The 20625-nt window shown below is 45.9% G+C and overlaps 1 protein-coding gene across 1 annotated transcript in view; it reads left to right on the top strand.

Annotated features, from left to right (window-relative positions):
• The window catches only part of mmp11a (matrix metallopeptidase 11a), an 84894-nt gene that overhangs the window by 39644 nt on the left and 24625 nt on the right, over positions 1 to 20625 (top strand). Inside the window, exons 3-6 of the mRNA XM_048556511.2 lie at positions 2668 to 2811; positions 7889 to 8022; positions 9381 to 9622; positions 19837 to 20041. Coding sequence (XP_048412468.1) covers positions 2668 to 2811; positions 7889 to 8022; positions 9381 to 9622; positions 19837 to 20041 — 725 coding nt within the window. The remainder of the gene's footprint in view (positions 1 to 2667; positions 2812 to 7888; positions 8023 to 9380; positions 9623 to 19836; positions 20042 to 20625) is intronic.

Genomic DNA, 20625 nt, shown 5'->3' with positions numbered 1-20625 from the left:
CATCCCTAAACCAGCCCAGTTCATCCCCTCCCCCCACTGCACCACACAACCAGCCCAGCTCTTCCCCCCCACCCACTGCATCCCAAAACCAGTCCAACCTGTCTCTGCCTCCCTAACCGGTTCTTCCTCTCACCCATCCCTTCCTCCCACCCCCAGCCGCACCCCCAGCTACCTACTAACCTCATCCCACCTCCTTGACCTGTCCGTCTTCCCTGGACTGACCTATCCCCTCCCTACCTCCCCACCTACACCCTCTCCACCTATCTTCTTTGCTCTCCATCTTCGGTCCGCCTCCCCCTCTCTCCCTATTTATTCCAGTTCCCTCCCCCCATCCCCCTCTCTGATGAAGGGTCTAGGCCCGAAACGTCAGCTTTTGTGCTCCTGAGATGCTGCTTGGCCTGCTGTGTTCATCCAGCCTCACATTTTATTATCTTGGAATCTCCAGCATCTGCAGTTCCCATTATCTCTGCTCTGTTCCATATTTGTGTTTCCTTTTCTTTACTTGTTTGTTTTTTTTCACCAATTTTTGCTTTCAGATAACATCTCTTTCTATTTTTGTGCCAATCCCACATTCCCTGAGCACCCCGTATCCAGCAATATTAGGCACCTACTCCTACCCTTCCCCAAGCTAGTCTGTTATTTCCACAAGATGATATTTCTGCACCACAATCTCTGTCCATAACTCCCCAATTTTAAGTAATACATTCCCTACATTCACGTAAATACACAGTAATCCTGTTTTAGACTTTATTACTTTCTCCTTACTATTTCCTACTCTAATGTTATTTATCTATTCTGGTATTGTTGAACCTTGCTATTCTGCTCTGACATTACCTTCTCTCCCTACACCCTTTCAAGTTTAAATTCTCTCCAGTAACTCCAGCAATTGGCCCTTCAGAAAGTTGGTCCCAGTTCTATTTGGCTATGGCAATTTGGCCTTTAAAATTTGAGATAATTGTTGGCCCTGACAAAGTTACAAATCAACAGTATGCCTTTGTTGTTGTTGAGTTGATTGGGAGATCCTGAATATATCTCTAATAGCATCCTGGAAATACTCAATGTTGAGGGCAGTGGTCACTTTCAAAGCTGCTTGATATACAGTGCCATCAGGAAACTAGTTTTCCTCCAGGAGACAGGATATAATTGCCAATTTTTTTTAGCAGCATCCAGAAGCATGGCTGTCAGCAATGCAAGAAATGGAGTATACTCGATCCTTTTTGCTGCATCCTCTCTGATTACCAGCTTTAGACCCCAGCATGGTGACTGTTGTTGCTAATGATCATCTAGCTCATGCACCCTGGCTCCCCCCATCACTCCCAAAAGCAAGTTCCATCCTGATCTTACTCTCAATATCTTTGTAATATAGAAATGAATCCCTCGCCAAGGCACAGCCTTTCCCAATGGAGGGAGCCATAGTTATACAGCATACTCCCACTTACAAACACTAAACTACACTTATTTCATTTACCTGCACTTGGACTATAGCCCACTATGTTGTGAGAATTTTAAGTGTTTGTTTAGATGCTACTTAAACATTGCAAGAGTATCAATCTCCAAGAGTATCAAGTCCAAAGATGTACAGGTTAGGTGGATCGGCCATGCTAAATTGCCCGTAGTGTTCAGGGGTGTGTGGGTTGTAGGGGGATGGGCCTGGGTGGGATGCTTCAAGGGACAGTGTGGACTTGTTGGGCCGAAGGGCCTGTTTCCACACTGCAGGGAATCTAATCTAATCTAATCCACCACACTTTCTCAAGCAGCACATTTCATATTTCTATGATGCTCTGGATGAATTTAATTTTTCTCATTAACCACTTACTCCTCACCTTAAACTAATGCCCTCCTGTCTTAAACATGCCTGCCATAGCAAAAGGATTCTCATGATCCACCCTCTCTGTGGCTGTCATAATTTTGTATATCTCAAGCAGAGTCCCTCACGCCCAAGCTTCCTCTGCTGCAAGGATTTTTCTTTCCAGTCCAATAGTGTGGTGACCAGAATTACACCTAACCTCTTAGAGGTAAGAAAACAGGCTTGTCATTCTCATCTTTAATAGGATAATAATTGCTCAAATCATTGCTATATCTGCTTGACTTTCAATGGCCTCCATTAACTGCAACTCTCTTCATGTTTTTGGTTCAATGGCAAGTTTCAGAAAGCCTAAGAAACCTGTGGATCCACGTTTGCTGGATCTTCTGTTTGTGTCGGGCCAGTTTGTTGTGCTGTGTAGGGTCTTTACAACCACCACAAACCCATGTTTGCGCACCTGACATTGCTTGTGTGCTGTCTCTCTGTTTGTTCTCCACATGGGAATTTCCCGATGCTTAGGGGAAAAGTTACTGCAAATTCACTGTTAGATTTGAACAAGGCTTTAAAGTAAACAGCGTTACATTACTACCCAACCTCCCCTAGAGTTGATGTATGTGTAGCTGAATTGGAGGCAGGTTCTACACAGGCCCAGACCTGCCGACTATTTTGATGAACCTAATCTCCCACCACTATGGTTATAGAAACTGTTATCCCAGGTTAAAATTCCATCAAACAGGCCTGGGGGGTTTGTCAATGTTGACAGCTCCTGAAGTGTTGAACTATACAAAGCAGCAAGGTTGTTGTATGTCTGACTAACCCCTTACAGCCTCTCAGTAAACTATCACAAGTTTCTTTTCTTCTAGAATAGTGCGATTTCCTTGGCAACTCAACCAAGTAAAAGTAAGACATGCTATTGCTGAAGCAGTGAGAGTGTGGAGTGATGTAACTCCTTTAACGTTTACCGAGGTACAAGACACCAGTGCTGATATTATCATTGAGTTTACACGGTAAGAGTTATTGGGGACGGAGAGAGAACCCTCTGTTCAACAGCTACAATTGAAATGCAGTCGATGAAGATATTTATTAGAGAATAGGTCCGGAGCAGGCCTAAATAAAAACTGAAAGAACGCTCAGATGCTGTAAATCAGGCACAAAAACAGAAGTTGCTGGAAAAACTCAGCAGGCCTGGCAGCATCTATGAAGAAAAAAGTCAGTTAACGTTTTGGGTCTGGTGACCCTTCCTTCTGTAGATGAAGAGGCTATCATACAGGCTGTTTGGGAAGACGGAGTGATATTATCACTAGATTACTAATCCAGAAGATCAGCAATATTCTGGAGACCTAGGTTCAAATCCCATCATGGCAGAAGGTGGAATTTGAATTCAACAAAGAATCTGGAATTAAGAGTCTAATGATGACCATGAAGCCATTGTCAATTGTTGGGAAAAACCCATCTGGTTTACTAATATCCTTTAGGGAAGGAAATCTGTCATTCTTACCTGGTCTGGCTTACATGTAATTCCAAACTCATACCACTGTGGTTGATTCTCAACTGCCCTCTGGACAATAGGGATGGCTAGTGAATGCTGACCTAGCCAGAGGTGCTCACACCCCATGACTGAATACAAAAGAAATAAAACACGAGACCAAGTGCTGGGAGAAAACTTTCTAATTGGGCCACAGCAAAGTGGGAAATTGCTATGCAGATTCACGCTGACTGTGCATTTAACAGGGGTGTGGAAGCACACTTTATCCAGTATTACTTGGAAATTGAGATTTTTTTTTCCAACAAAAGTAACAGCTTCACGCATAGGGTGGATAGATTAGCAGTAATGACAGTAAGCAAGCAGTAGCAGACATTTAAGGAAGTAATTCATGACTGTCAGCAAAAATATATGCCAGCAGGATGGAAGGATTCTGAAGGGATGAACCAATAATGGCTAGCCAAGGAAGGTGAGGAGAGTATTAAGTTGAAAGAAAAGCATTTAAGGTGGCCAGAGTCCCTCATAGTCTTGAAGACTGGGATAAATTCGGAATCCAGCAAAGGAGAACAGAAACAAAAAAATAAAGAGAGAAACTATGAGAGCAAACTAGCAAGGTATATAAAAAAACATAAGAGTTGCTTTAAATATATAAAAATGAAGGGAGAGATTGAAGTAAACAGAGGTCACTTCGAAAATGAATCTGGGAACAAATTATCAGAAACAAGGAAATGGCAGAGGAGTTAACAGACATTTTGCATCAGTCTTAATGGGGGAAGATATTTTGAGCATCCCATTAATACTAAAGAGTACAGGAAAGGAATTCAATACCACCACCATCACTAAAGAAATAGTTATTAGATGAGCTAATGGTGCTAAAGGCAAGTAAGTCTTCTGGCCCTGATGGCTTAGGTCCTAGGATCCTAAAAGAGCTAGCAGCAGAGATGGTGGATGCCTTGGTTCGAACATAGAAGGCTCACAACGTTGTGCCGAACTTTTACCCAAACCTAAGGTCTATCTAACCTCCACTCCTACCTTATACTGTCATCCATATGCCTATCTAATAGTTGCTTAAATGCCCCAATGAGGCTGACACCATTACCCTCTCCGGCAATGCGTTCCATAGCCCAACCGCTCTCTGAGTAAAGAACCTACCTCTGATGTCTCCCCTATATCTACCTCCACTCACTTACAAACTACGCCCCTTTGCAATAGCTACCTCCACCCTAGGAAAATGTCTCTAGCTACCCACTCTATACCTCTGATCATTTTGTACACCTCTATCAAGTCACCGCTCATCCTTTGTCGTTCTGAAGAGAAAAGCCCTAGCTCTCTCTACCTTTCCTCATTAGACCTTCCCTCCATTCCAGGCAACATTTCTGAAGAATGGTCTAGGCCCTAAACGCCAGCCTTCCTACTCCTCTGATGCTGCTTGGCTTACAGTGTTCATCCAGCTGTACACCTTGTTATCTAACATCCTGGTAAATCTCCTCTGCACCTTTTCCAACACTTCACATTTTTCCTGTAATGAGGCGGCCAGAACTGGACACAATACTCCAGATGTGGCTGAACCAGGCTTTTGTACAGCTGCAACTTTCCAAAATTTCTTGAATTCTGGAGAAGTACCAGAGGATTGGAAAACAGCCAATGTGATACCCCTATTCAAAAAGGGAGAGAGGCAAAATGCAAGTAGCAATAGGCTGATTAACCTAACATCTATTGTTGGAATCAACTATTAAGAAAGTAAAAGCAGAACATTTAGAAAATCATAATCTAATATAGCAGAGTCAGCGTGGCTTCGTGAAAGGAAAATTGTGTCTGATGAATTTGAGAATTTTTCACTGAAGTCTCCACCAGAGTGGATAGAGGGGGTACTAGTCAGTGGACTTGGGCTTCAAGAAGGCTTTTAACAACGTACCTCTCAAAAGGTAAAGTCATAAGAGCCCGTGGTGTTAAAGGTAGTATATTGGCACGGATAGAGGATTGGCTCATAGGCAGGAATGGACACGTGGGAATAAGGGTTTTTTTTTCAGGTTGATGACCTATGACCAGTGGGTTCCACAGGGATCAGGGATGGGACCACAACTGTTTACAATACATAGGAATGTCTTAGAGGAAGGAAGTGAATATTCAGTAGCCAAATTTGCAGATGACACCACAATAGGTGGAAAGACAAGTTGTGAGAGAGACACAGACAGTTTAGAGAGCTATCAGAAACAAGGAAATGGCAGAGGAGTTAACAGATATTTTGCATTAACAGATATTAATGGGGGAAGATATTTTGAGCATCCCATTAATACTAAAGAGTACGGGAAAGGAATTCAATACCACCACCATCACTAAAGAAATAGTTATTAGATGAGCTAATGGTGCTAAAGGCACCAAATACTTACCTTAATTAGTTGGGTAAAAAGTTGGTAAGTGGAGTACAATGTGGGAAAATGTAAAGTTGTTCATTCTGGAAGGATGAACAAAAGAAGGGAATAATAGTTTCTATTTCTTCTGGTCATATGGGTTCCCAGGGATGGTTACTGTTCAGAGGCATTCAGTGCCTGATCAAGAGATCTGTAATGTGAGAAGGGAGTTGCCCACTGAAAGCCTTTGCTGTCTATTCCCCTTTTCCCACTCCCTGAGAATCCTTTTGTACCATCTATTCCATGTGCTGATTCTCCGTCCTCAATCCGAGCTCTCAGGTGGGTGTGGTATCAGCAGCCAACACCTCCCTGAGGTGCTGCTGAACAGTGCACTGACTCACTGCCGGCTCCTGGGGAGATGACCTTTTGAGTTTTAGGGGAGATTCTGTGAGACTGGTCGATGTTCCTTTGCTAGTCTCTGTTAATACCTGAAATGCAGCAAAAAAAAGTCAATGCAGGATCTCCAGTCGAAACCCCAGTCACCCCCACAAGATTCCACACTGCTGGCCTTTTCAGAAGGGTCTATTTGTGTGGTGGTGAGCTTTGAGACGGAAAGAGTCCTTCAACTCTATGTGTTCACCGTCCAGGTTCCACAGGACCGCTACCAGTTTAAAAAACGACCACCTAACTATTCTAATCCTATTTTCCAGCACTTGGCCCATAGCTTTATATGCCTTGGCATCACATGTGTACATCTAAGTACTACTTAAATGTTATGAGGATTCGGTCCTTTACCAGCCTTAGAGGCAGTGAGTTCAAGATTCCCATCACCCTCTAGATAAAAAAAATTCTCACATTCCCTCTAAACTCCCTGCCTTTATCTTAAATATACAGTTACATATACATATACAATGCTGAACTGTAAAGAGGTTGTTGTTGTGTTTTCACACCCAGGAATGCCTTTCTCTGTTGTGCAGCCAGATTCTAAGATATCTCGGATAATAAAATGTGAGGCTGGATGAACACAGCAGGCCAAGCAGCATCTCAGGAGCACAAAAGCTGACGTTTCGGGCCTAGACCCTTCATCAGAGAGGGGGATGGGGGGAGGGAACTGGAATAAATAGGGAGAGAGGGGGAGGCAGACCGAAGATGGAGAGTAAAGAAGATAGGTGGAGAGAGTGTAGGTGGGGAGGTAGGGAGGGGATAGGTCAGTCCAGGGAAGACGGACAGGTCAAGGAGGTGGGATGAGGTTAGTAGGTAGCTGGGGGTGCGGCTTGGGGTGGGAGGAAGGGATGGGTGAGAGGAAGAACCGGTTAGGGAGGCAGAGACAGGTTGGACTGGTTTTGGGATGCAGTGGGTGGGGGGGAAGAGCTGGGCTGGTTGTGTGGTGTACTGCATCCACTGTACCCGGTGCGGCTTCCTCTACATTGGGGAAACCAAGCGGAGGCTTGGGGACCACTTTGCAGAACACCTCCGCTCAGTTCGCAACAAACAACTGCACCTCCCAGTCGCAAACCATTTCCACTCCCCCTCCCATTCTCTTGATGACATGTCCATCATGGGCCTCCTGCACTGCCACAATGATGCCACCCGAAGGTTGCAGGAACAGCAACTCATATTCCGCCTGGGAACCCTGCAGCCTAATGGTATCAATGTGGACTTCACCAGTTTCAAAATCTCCCCTTCCCCTACTGCATCCCTAAACCAGCCCAGTTCATCCCCTCCCCCCACTGCACCACACAACCAGCCCAGCTCTTCCCCCCCACCCACTGCATCCCAAAACCAGTCCAACCTGTCTCTGCCTCCCTAACCGGTTCTTCCTCTCACCCATCCCTTCCTCCCACCCCAAGCCGCACCCCCAGCTACCTACTAACCTCATCCCACCTCCTTGACCTGTCCGTCTTCCCTGGACTGACCTATCCCCTCCCTACCTCCCCACCTACACTCTCCCCACCTATCTTCTTTACTCTCCATCTTCGGTCCGCCTCCCCCTCTCTCTCCCTATTTATTCCAGTTCCCTCCCCCCATCCCCCTCTCTGATGAAGGGTCTAGGCCCGAAACGTCAGCTTTTGTGCTCCTGAGATGCTGCTTGGCCTGCTGTGTTCATCCAGCCTCACATTTTATTATCTTGGAATCTCCAGCATCTGCAGTTCCCATTATCTCTGATTCTAAGATATCTCATTCTGTTGAAAAGCAACTTGTCAGCATACGAATTTGAATTATGTCGGGTTGTTCCTTGTCACCTTTCAGGTATTGGCATGGAGATAATCTGCCCTTTGATGGCCCTGGAGGGGTGTTAGCTCATGCGTTCTACCCTCAAACCCCTCAGGCTGGGAATATTCACTTTGACTATGATGAACTGTGGACCACTGACAGCAACAAGGGTAAGTTAGCTCACAACTGGCAGCAGATATCATGTAAGTTACCCTGGCTGACCTTGAGAAGAGAGGAAGGTAATATCCTGCAGATTTGCAAGTGATGCTTTTTAAACGTTTGCCCAATCAAGAGAGTTGGAGGCTCCAACCACCCACTTACTCTGTGTCCTTCTCTTATATCCTGCTACCCACCTCAACCAATGCCGTCAGGAAATTCAAACCCCAAGTAAGGGGAGTGTGAATTCCGCAGTGGACAAGAGAGAAAGCCAGGACCCTGACAGGTGCTTTTACCTGGAAAGGGAAGAGGTCTGTACCTCGCCATGCCTGCCCTAAACCAGAAACCAGCCCATGAGCAGACACCTGTTACAGCTGTTGGTCACTGGCAGCTCAAGGCCCACTCTTCACAGCAGGAACTACACAAGAGTTTACACTCAGCTACTTTGGGTTCAAAGATCAAAGGTGTCCCCATACCCCATAGGGTGACCTGTCTGCTACTGTCCCCACCACAATTGTACCCATGGCAGGGACAATTGAAACTGTGAGGTGGAAAATCCATTCTCATTGAAGAGTCTCATTGTTGATGCTGGTGAGATTGGGCTCACAGCAACAAAGACCTGCAACTTCACCCATCCTCCCAACCCCTCCTAACTTCCTGATCCTTTGATGCCTACCAGCTTTGCACTCCAGGGGATTCTGACCATGCTGGGTTGGTTCCAGTGCAGCTCTTGGCCTCTTTGGCCTGGTTGCTCAGCACTGGGTGCCATCATATAGTCTTGTCTGCATGACCTTTCACCCATGGGAACAGAAGCTACCATAGCCTGCAACACCCAGTCTTGGTTTAGTTACAGAGGAGGTGATGGCCTACTGGTATTATCACTGAGTTGTCAACCCAGAGACTCCGATAATGTTCTAGAGACCCAGGTTCAAATCCTGCCATGGCAGATGGTGGATTGTGAGTTCAATAAAAATATCTGGAATTAAGAATCTAATGATGACTTGAATCCGTTGTCGATTGTCAGGAAAAACACATCTAGTTCACTAATGTCCTTTAGGGAAGGAAACTGCCATCCTTACCTGGTCTGGCCTACATGTGATTCCAGACCCACAGCAATGTGGTTGACTCTGAACTGCCCTCTGGGCAATCAGGAATGGGTAATAAATGCTGCCTGGCCAGTGATGCTCTCATCCTGTTAATGAATAATGAAAAAAAATTGCATAAGCTTTCTGTTTTGGGTTGGATTTGTGGGGATGGTATGAGTGAGTGTAGCCTTTAGGAGAGGCAGTGGTAAAGATTGTTGTCAAAATTCCCATGCTGCATTATAGGGAATCAGCCCATGGTGTCACTATTGCCTCTGTTTTGTGGACAGGTACAGACCTCCTTCAAGTAGCGGCGCACGAGTTTGGCCATGCACTTGGACTGCAACACTCTAGGATCCCAAAATCCTTGATGTCACCTTATTATACTTTCCGCTATCCACTGAGTCTGGCCGAGGATGACAGACAAGGAATACAGTATTTATATGGCAGCTCTCATGGCTATGGAGTCAAACAACCAAATCCGGACATGGAAAGTAATGAATTACCCAGGGTTGACCATCATGGAAATGAGGTACAGTGACCAGAAGGTTTACAGAGATAGGCTGTAGGATCAGCAGGAAGTCATTCAACTCTTTTAGCATGTTCCTCCATTTCATTACATCATGGATGATCTGTACATCAACTCCATTTGCTCTATATCTCTTAATATCCTCATAAACAAAACCTTATTTATGTCCACGCAGGAAGCTCCAATTGTTTCCCAGCACTCATAGATCTTTTCCAGGATTGAGTTCCAGGTTTAATTAGGCCTTTGCACTTGCTAATTTCACTCCTGAACTTTAACTAGACTCTTACACCACGGGCAAGATTCTTATTCCACTTTTATTATCATTTTAAACATATCAAGATATGAGACCTTGAAATAAATAAATGCAGTTCAAACTTTTAACTCTGCCTTGGTGGTCAAGATGATTTCAGCATGGATTTTTCCGGGAGTTCCCCTGCTTTCCTGAGTGAACTTCACAGGGTCCCTGTTTTCCATGCAGGGTACGTTTTGTGTTGGGGAAAATTCTGAGCTGCAAATTCACAACCCATCATTCCCCACCCTCCAGTCAGCTCAATGTAAAATATCTGTGGGCTATTACATTGATCAGACTTTACCTGAAAGCACTGGCTGAGCCAATGGAAGTGCCACATTAACTAACTAGAAATCACATCAGTCATTCAATTCCAATACATCCACTACCAGCCCAATTAGATACACCAATCATTAGAGCCAATATTTTTGTTGATACCTCAATCCAAATATCAAAGTAATAATGCTCAATTAGGTTGTACATGTGACATTGAGAAAAGAAAATACTTAGTATTGTGCTCATTTGATCCGAGCTAAAGTGTGAATCTCTTCCACACAAGTTTGGATGCTGAGGCGCAGTTGAATGAAGAATCTCACAAACTGGTTCCACAGAATCACAGAATTGTTACATTACAGAAAGGAGCCATTTGGCCCGTTGTGCCTGTGTCAGATCTTCAGACGAGCATCATTACCTAATGTCAATCTCCTGCTTTATTCCCATTTCCCTAGGTACTATTTTCACCTATATGATCATCTAAATCTAAGGTTTTGGAGTAGATTTGTAGCTTGGGGCTGTGGGTGTTGAGGTATTTGAGGTTGTTTGGCTCACTGAGCTGGTTTCTTGTTTTGCAGCCATTTCGTTACCATGCTGGGTAACATCCTCACTGCAGTCTCCAATGAAGCGTAGGTGTGTTTTCCCGCCTGGTTTTTAAACCCTGGGGTCCGTTGAGATTACCTCCGGTTTTCCTTCATTGTGGAATGTATATGGGGCCGAGTTCAATGTATTTATTAATAGCATGCTTCGTGGAATGCCATGCTTCTAACAATTCTCATGCCTGTCTCTGCCTAGCCTGTCCCAGGATCTTGATGTTGTCCCAGTCGAAGTGGTGATTCTCCTTGTCCATGTGGATTGAGATGAGTGAGCACTGGTCGTGTCTTTTTGTAGCCAGTTGGTGTTCATGTACTCTTGTAGTTTCCTTCCTATTTGTCCGATGTAGCATTTCTAGCAGTCTCTGCAGGGGATCTTGTAAGAAGACATTGGTCCTGTCCATGACGGGGAGTCGGTCCTTAGTTCAGGTGAGCAGTTGTCGTAGGGTTGATGTGGGCTTGTGTGTCATTCTGATGCCCAGCAGTCGTAGGAGCCTTGTGGTGAGTTCTGATGTGTTTCTGATGTAGGGTAGTGGGATGAGTATGTCGAAACATGTAGTATCTTTCTGATGTTGTTTGTGTAGGCATATCCTGACCCAATTCTTTGGATATCCATTATCCTTGAAAACCTAGAAGAGGTATTCTTCTTCTTGGCATAGTTCTGTGTTGCTGCAGTGTGTCGTTGCCCTTTTAGTTTTCACATGCAGCTTCATTTGTGTGTAGTGGGATGGGACAACGCCAAGATCCTGGGACTGGCTAGACAGAGAAAGGCACAAGAATTCCTAGAAGCATGGCATACCATGAAGCATGCTATTAATAAACACATTGAACTCGACCCCATAATATGCATTCCACTACGAAAGAAACCCGAAGTGAGGCAACCCATCTCAATGGACCCCAGAGTTTAAAAACCAGGTGGGAAAACACACTGACGCTCCATCAGAAGTTGCACTGAGTTTGTTACCCAGCATGGTAATGAAAGGTCTGCAAAACAAGAAACCAGCTCGGCAAGCCAACCAACCTCAAGATCATAAAGCATGAAGCTGCATGAACACAGCAGGCCAAGCAGTATCTCAGGAGCACAAAAGCTGACGTTTCGGGCCTAGACCCTTCATCAGAGAGGGGGATGGGGAGAGGGTTCTGGAATAAATAGGGAGAGAGGGGGAGGCGGACCCAAGATGGAGAGAAAAGAAGATAGGTGGAGAGGAGAGTATAGGTGAGGAGGTAGGGAGGGGATAGGTCAGTCCAGGGAAGACGGACAGGTCAAGGAGGTGGGATGAGGTTAGTAGGTAGGAAATGGAGGTGCAGCTTGGGGTGGGAGGAAGGGATGGGTGAGAGGAAGAACAGGTTAGGGAGGCAGAGACAGGCTGGGCTGGTTTTGGGATGCAGTGGGGGGAGGGGAAGAGCTGGGCTGGTTGTGTGATGCAGTGGGGGAAGGGGACGAACTGGGCTGGTTTTGGGATGCGGTGGGGGAAGGGGAGATTTTGAAGCTGGTGAAGTCCACATTGACACCATTGGGCTGCAGGGTTCCCAAGCGGAATATGAGTTGCTGTTCCTGCAACCTTTGGGTGGCATCATTGCGGCACTGCAAGAGGCCCATGATTGACATGTCATCTAAAGAATGGGAGGGGGAGTTAAAATGGTTCACGACTGGGAGGTGCAGTTGTTTATTGCGAACCGAGCGGAGGTGTTCTGCAAAGCGGTCCCCAAGCCTCCGCTTGGTTTCCCCAATGTAGAGGTAGCCACACCGGGTACAATGGATACAGTATACCACATTGGCAGATGTGCAGATCTGCTTAATATGGAAAGTCATCTTGGGGCCTGGGATAGGGGTGAGGGAGGAGGTGTGGGGGCAAGTGTAGCACTTCCTGCGGTTGCAGGGGAAGGTGCCGGGTGTGGTGGGGTTGGAGGGCAGTGTGGAGCGAACAAGGGAGTCACGGAGAGAGTGGTCTCTCCGGAAAGCGGACAAGGGTGGGGATGGAAAAATGTCTTGGGTGGTGGGGTCGGATTGTAGATGGCGGAAGTGTCGGAGGATGATGCGTTGTATTCGCAGGTTGGTGGGGTGGTGTGTGAGAATGAGGGGGATCCTCTTAGGGCAGTTGTGGCAGGGGTAGGGTGTTGCGGGAAATGCGGGAGACGCGGTCAAGGGCGTTCTCGACCACTATGGGGGGAAAGTTGCGGTCCTTCAAGAACTTGGACATCTGGGATGTGGGGGAGTGGAATGCCTCATCGTGGGAGCAGATGCGGCGGAGGCGGAGGAATTGGGAATAGGGGATGGAATTTTTGCAGGAGGGTGGGTGGGAGGAGGTGTATTCTAGGTAGCTGTGGGAGTTGGTGGGCTTGAAATGGACATCAGTTACAAGCTGGTTGCCTGAAATGAAGACTGAAAGGTCCAGGAAGGTGACGAATGTGCTGGAGATGGCCCAGGTGAACTGAAGGTTGGGGTGGAAGGTGTTGGTGAAGTGGATGAACTGTCTGAGCTCCTCTGGGGAGCGAGAGGCGGCGCCGATACAGTCATCAATGTAACAGAGGAAGAGGTGGGGTTTGGGGCCTGTGTAGGTACGGAAGAGGGACTGTTCTACATAACCTACAAAGAGGCAGGCATAGCTGGGGCCCATGCGGGTGCCCATGGCCACCCCCTTTGTCTGTAGGAAGTGGGAGGAATCGAAAGAGAAGTTGTTGAGGGTGAGGACAAGTTCGGCTAGGCGGTTGAGGGTGTCGGTGGAGGGGGACTGTTCGGGCCTGCGGGACAGGAAGAAGCGGAGGACCTTGAGGCCATCTGCATGCAGAATACAGGTGTTTAGGGACTGGACGTCCATGGTGAAAATGAGGTGTTGGGGGCCAGGGAATTGGAAGTTCTGGAGGTGGAGGGCGTGGGTGGTGTCACGGACATAGGTAGGGAGTTCCTGGACCAAAGGAGAGAAAATGGAGTCCAGATAGGTGGAGATGAGTTTGGTGGGGCACCTCAAGATCATTTGGGGCAGCATGTTGGCTCAGAGGTTAGCACTGCTGCCTCACAGCACCAGGGACCCGGGTTTGATTCCAGCCTCGGGTGACTGTCTGTGTGGAGTTTGCACATTCTCCCCGTGTCTGCGTGGGTTTCCTCCAGGTGCTCCAGTTTCCTCCCACAGTCCAAAGATGTGCCGGTTAGGTGGATTGGCTATCCTAAATTGCCCGCAGTGTTCAGGGGTGTATGGGTTATAGGGGGATGGGTCTGGGTGGGATGCTTCAGAGGGCGGTATGGACTTGTTGGGCCAAAGGGCCTGTTTCCACACTGTAGGTAATCTAACCAAATAAATGCCTCAAGTGAAGCTGCTTCCACCACATTTCCAGACAGTGCATTCCATATCCTAACTACTCAATGTGTAAGAGCTTTTCTTATTATGTTTTGCACATCGCTTTTGAATCTATGCTCTCTCTCATTCTTGTTTTCTTTTTATGAGCAAAAACAGCTTCTCTGTACCTTTTCTATCCAACCAGCTTATGATTTTTGAAACCTCCATCAAATCACCTCTCAGTCTTCTTCTCTTCAAGGAGAACAGTCCCAATTTTTGCAATCTATTCTCACAACTGAAATTTCTCATTCCCAGAACCATTCTTATAAATCGCACTGCCCTCTTTTCAAAACATTCATGTCTTTCCTCTAATAAAAATCAAAAGAACTGCGGATGCTATAAATCAGGAACAAAAACAAAATTTTTGGAACAAAACTCATTTCTGAGTAAGGGTCACCAAAACGTTAACTCTGTTTTCTCCTCCAGAGATGCTGCCAGACCTGCTGACCTTTTCCAGCAACTTTGTTTTTGTCACATCTTTCCTCTGATGTGGCGCCCACAACTGTACATAATACTCCAACTGAGGTCTGACAAAATGTCTTACACAAATTTAACATCACCTCCTTACTTACTTACGTACTTTATGCCTTAATTTAAAAAAGCCAAGGACACTGTACACTTTGTTTATTGCTCTCTCCACCTCCTCTGCAACATTCAATGAACTGTACACACATATACCCAGGTCCCTCTATTCCTGCACCCTTATTTTGTATTGTCTTTCAATGTTCTTCATACCAAAGTGCATCATTTCACACTTCTCTGCATTCAACCCCATCTGTCACCTATCCATTCACTCCACCCAACTTAAGAATTTGTTGATCTCCGCCTTGAAGGCATCCAAGAGAAATGTGAAGGCATCCCAGCCTCCATTGCACTCTGTGGCAATGAATTCCACAAGCGCACCACTCTCTGGCAGTGGAAATGTCGTCTCATTTCAGTTTTAAATTTACCCCCTCTAATTTTAAGGCTGTGCCCACGGGTCCTAGTCTCCTGGCCTAACGGAAACAACTTCCTAGCATCCACCCCTTCTAAGCCATAAATTATCTTGTAAGTTTCTATTAGATCTCCCCTTAACCTTCTAAACTCTAATGAGTACAATCCCAGGATCCTTAACTGTTCATCATACGTTAACCCTACCATTCCAGGGATCATCCGTGTGAATCTCCAGGGCTAGTATGTCCTTCCTGAGGTGTGGGGCCCAAAATTGGACACAGTATTCTAAATGGGGCCTAACTAGAGCTTTATAAAGCCTCAGAAGCACGTTACTGCTTTTATATTCCAATGCTCTTGAGATAAATGACAACATTACATTCACTTTCTTAATCACGGACCCTACCTGCAAGTTAACCTTTAGAGAATCCTGGACCAACACTCCCAGATCCCTTTGTACTTCTGCTTTACGAATTTTCCCACCATTTAGAAAATAGTCCATGCCTGCATTCCATTTTCCAAAGTGCAAAACCTCACATTTACTCACATTGAATTTCATCAGCCATTTCCTGGACCACACTCCTAAACTGTCTAAATCTTTCTGCAGCTTCCCCACCTCCTCAGTACTACCTGCCTGTCCACCTATCTTTGTATCATCGGCAAACTTCGCCAGAATGCCCCCAGTCCCTTCATCCAGATCATTAATACACAAGGTGAACAGCTGCGGCCCCAACACTGAACCCTACGTGACACCACTCGTCACCGGTTGCCATTCCGAAGAAGAGCCTTTTATCCCAACTCTCTGCCTTCTGTCAGACAGCCAATCCTCAATCCAAGCCAGTAGCTCACCTCGAACACCATGCGTCCTCACCTTGCTCAGCAGTCTCCCGTGAGGCACCGTATCAAAGACCTTTTGGAAGTCTAGATAGATAACATCTCCTGGGTTTCCCTGGTCTAAGATACTTGTTACCTCTTCAAAGAATTCTAACAGGTTTGTCAGGCACGACCTCCCCTTACTAAATCATATGCTGACTTGTTCTAATCTGACCGTGCACTTCCAGGAATTTAGAAATCTCATCCTTGACAATGGATTCTAGAATTTTATCAACTACCGAGGTTTGGCTAATCGACCTATAATTTTTCCATCTTTTGCCTTGATCCTTTCTTAAACAAGGCGGTTACAACAGCAATTTTCCAATCATCTGGGACTTTCCCAGACTCCAGTGACTTTTGAAAGATCACGACCAAAGCCTCCACTATTTCCTCAGCCACGTCCCTCAGAACTCTAGGATGTAGCCCATCGGGGCCAGGAGACTTATCAACTTTTAGACCTTTTAGCTTTTCTAGCACTTTCTCTTTTGTAATGCCTACTGTACTCAACTCTGCCCCCTGATTCTCCCTAATTGTTGGCATACTACTCATGTCTTCCACTGTGAAGACTGACACAAAGTACTTCAGCTATTTCCTTATCTCCCATCACTAGCCTTCCAGCATCAATTTGGAGCGGCCCAATATCTACTTTTGCCTCTCGTTTATTTCTTATGTATTGAAAGAAGCTTTTACTGTCATTTCTAATATTACTAGCTAGCCTACCTTCATATTTGATCCTCTCCTTCCTTATTGGTCTCTTTGTTATCCTCTGTCTGTTTTTGTAGCTTTCCCAATCTTCTGATTTCCCAGTGCTCTTGGCCACTTTATAGGCTGTCTCTTTTTCTTTGATATATTTCCTGACTTCCTTTGTCAGCCACGGCTGTCTAATCCCACCACGGATAATCTTTCTTTTCTTTGGGATGAACCTCTGTACTGGGTCCTCAATTACACCCAGAAACTCCTGCCATTGTTGCTCTACTGTCTTCCCCGCTAGGCTCTGCTTCCAGTCGGTTTTTGTCAATTCCTCTCTCATGCCCCTGTAATTACCTTTATTTAACTGTAACACCATTACATCCGATTTTGCCTTCTCTCGTTCAAACTACAGACTGAACTCTACCATATTATGATCTCTGCCTCCTAAGTTTTCCGTTACTTTAAGATCTTTTATAAAGTCTGGCTCATTACATAGCACTAAGTCCAGAATAGCCAGTTCCCTTGTGGGCTCCATCACAAGCTGTTCCAAAAAGCCATCCTGCAAACATTCCATGAATTCCCTTTCTTTGGATCCACCGGCAACATTATTCACCCAATCCACCTGCATATTGAAGTCCCCCATGATCACCGTGACCTTGCCTTTCTGACATGCCCTATCTATTTCCCAGTGCATCTTGCGCCCCTGGTCCTGATCACAGTTAGGAGGTCTGTACATAAATCCCATTATAGTTTTTTTGCCTTTGTGGTTCCTCAACTCCACCCACACAGACTCTGCATCCTCTGACCCTGTGTCATTCAGCACCGTAGATATAATTTCATTCTTAACTAACAAGGCAGCCCCGCCCCCTCTGCCCACCTCCCTGTCTTTTCGATATGTTGTGAAACCTTGGATGTTTAACTGCCAGTCCTGAGCTCCCTGCAACCATGTCTCTGTGATGCCTACCACATCATAATCATTCAAGAGGATTTGTGCTGTTAATTCATCTACTTTGTTGCGAATACTACGAGCATTTAGATAAAGTGCCTTCATGCCATCTTTCTTATCATTATTAGAGAGGTTGGAATTCCTAAGATGTTTTCAGCTATCCTTCTTTTTTGCTGTATTCCTAGTCTGCCTCGAGCTTAAATCCACCTGTGCACATGCTATCCTGTTGCTTATCTTTCCATTTAACTCCATACTCCCTGTCTCTTTCACTTTCCCTTCCTCCCGACTCAGAAGTTTAAAGTCCTACTGACCACCCTATTTATCCTTTTCGCTAGAACACTGGTTCCAGATCGGTTCAGGTGGAGTCCATCCCAATGGTACAGATCCCCCCCGGTTCCAAAACTGATGCCAATGCCCCATGAAATGGAATCCCTCTTTCCCACACCAATCCCTTAGCCATGTGTTTACTTCCCTGACTTTCTTTTCCCTATGCCAATTAGCACGTGGCTCAGGCAGTAATCCGGAGATTATGACCCTTGAGGACCTGTGCTTCAATTTCCTTCCTAGCGCTTCATAATCCCTGAACAGGTCCTCTACCCTAGCTTTGCCTATGTTGTTAGTCCCAACGTGGACCACAACAAGTGGATCCTCCCCCTCCCGCTCCAATATCCTTTCAACCCAGTCGGAGATGTATCCCTGTATACAAGGGATTAACACTGTTCAAAGAAACAGCATGATTCTAACATCAGCCCACACTAGCACAAAAATTTTCAATGTGCATGCATCCCAGTGTTACTGAGCCTTAACTAGAGAAGACTCCAATGTAATCCAATCTGCTCTGAACTAACTCTGCTCACATGAGGTGTTGTTTGCCTCCATGCTGTTGGATAGACAACTAGGGAGAGAAAATCATCCAGGGTTCCTGCTCCTGTTTACTGTCCATGCTGGAAAGGATTGATGACTCTCTTTTGTTTGGCTGTAGGAATCAATTGATGGAACAGCCCAAGAACTGTTACTACTGAGTTTCACTCGTCAAACAATGACACTGTCATCCCATCTCAAATCTGTGCCCTCCGGAGAGAAACAAAACTTTGTTTTCAAAATAGGGGCGACCCTGACAAGGCCAGTAATTTTTGCCCTTGAGAATAGCAATGAGCTGGCATTCTGAACCTGTTTGTAATCCCAGATCAGGCTGAGAAGTTGGTGTTACGATCTTGATGGCTGGAAGCCATAAAGATTTGTTTTAAGTGGCCAAATGTTAGTCCTATGGGACTCAGAATAACAGCAAAAATCTTCACCCTTAGAATATGTAGATTATATTAAATATGTAACTTGTGTTATAACACAGAATTTATGTGATGAAAATAGGTATTAACCGATTGAACACCCACTGAAGTAGCAATTGTAATTTCTATGGATTTCTCAGCAATTTCTCCACCCAATTTGCTGCCAAATGAGGGATTTTTCTTAGAAGTGGGGTTGCTGCATCATAAAGACTGCTACAAAAATAAGGCTTTATCACAATGCACCACAATCCATGTTGCATAGGCACACCCTGAGTGCTGTTAGGGAGGGAGCTTCAGGATTCTTTCCACTAACACCGAAGGAATAGCGGTAAGGTTCCAAGTGAGGATGGTGTGTGGCTTAGAAGGGATTTTGCAGGTGGTGTTTCCAAGTACCTGCTGCCTTTCTTGATTATGGAGGTCTCTGGTTTGGAAGGTGCTATTGGAGAAGCCCTGAATTTCTGCAGTGCATCGTTTAGATGGTACACAGTGTGCATTGGTGGTGGAGGGACAGAATATTGAAGCTGTTTGATGTGGAGCAAATCAAGTGTCCTGAATGGTGTCAAGCTTGTCAAGTGTTGTTGGGGTTGCACCTATCCAGGCAAGTGGGAAGTATTCCATCACACTCCTGACTTGTGCCTTGTGGATGATGGACAGGCTTTGGGGTGTCAGAAGGTGAGTTACTCACTGCAGTATTCCTAAATTCTGATCTGCTCTTGGAACCATATGTTTATATGGCAAGTCCAGGTTAGTTTTGGGACAATAGTAAGCCCCAAAGGAATTTATCTGGGGGCTGGAGGATTGAGCAATAACTGTACATTTGAAGAGCAAGGTAATTTCTCTCTGGCCATGAATGAGGAATGAGTCCATGCTGTGTCGCTGTAAATTATATAAGTTTCCTGCAGTGAGTCTGTCAGGAGACAGCTGGCATCCCTGTGGAGACTGAGTGCTTTTGGAATACCTGTTTACCAGGAGCTCTAATTATCAGCAATTCATCTTTTGCAGCCAGATGCTTGTGAGACTGACTTTGATGCGGTGTCGATGATCCGTGGAGAACTCTTTTTCTTTAAGTCGGAGTACGTTTGGAGATTGCGGGATGGTCAGCTGCAGCCCGGTTACCCAGCATTGGCCTCACGGCACTGGCGGGCAATCCCTGATCACATTGACGCAGGATTTGAGGACTCATCTGGGAACTTTTGGTTCTTCCAAGGTCAGATTTCCTTTGTGATTATTTTAATCATTTTCTTTCTTTGAAGATAGCTTATAGAAATATTGTAATGTATTTAAATGGATATGTGTGTTATATTGTGACCTAGCCAGCGATACCACATCAGTGATAGTGCTGGAGAAGTCAGTGTTGGGGAGTGGAGTGGGCAGTTTGGGGATCAGGGAGTGGAGGGGATCACTGTGTCAGTGTTGGGGAGGGAAGGGGATCGGTGTGTCAGTGTTAGGGAGTAGAGGGGATCAGTGTGTCGGTGTTGGGGAGGGGAGGGGATCAGTGTGTCAGTGTTGTGGAGTGGAGTGGGCAGTTTGGGGATCAGGGAGTGGAGGGGATCAGTGTGTCGGTGTTGGGGAGTGGAAGGGATCAGTGTGTCAGTGTCGGGGAAGGGAGGGGATCAATGTGTCAGTGTCGGGGAGGGGAGAGGATCAGTGTGTCAGTGTTGGGGAGTGGAGGGGATCACTGTATCGGTTTTGGGAAGTGGAGAGGATCAGTGTGTCAGTGTCGGGGAGTGGAGGGGATCACTGTGTCAGTGTTGGGGAGGGGAGGGGATCAGTGTGTCAGTGTTGGGGAGT

The sequence above is a fragment of the Stegostoma tigrinum genome, chromosome 26, assembly GCF_030684315.1.
Source record: "Stegostoma tigrinum isolate sSteTig4 chromosome 26, sSteTig4.hap1, whole genome shotgun sequence".
Lineage (NCBI taxonomy): Eukaryota > Metazoa > Chordata > Chondrichthyes > Orectolobiformes > Stegostomatidae > Stegostoma > Stegostoma tigrinum.
Note: the sequence above shows the minus strand (reverse complement) of the source record. Positions and strands in the feature narration are given on the sequence as shown.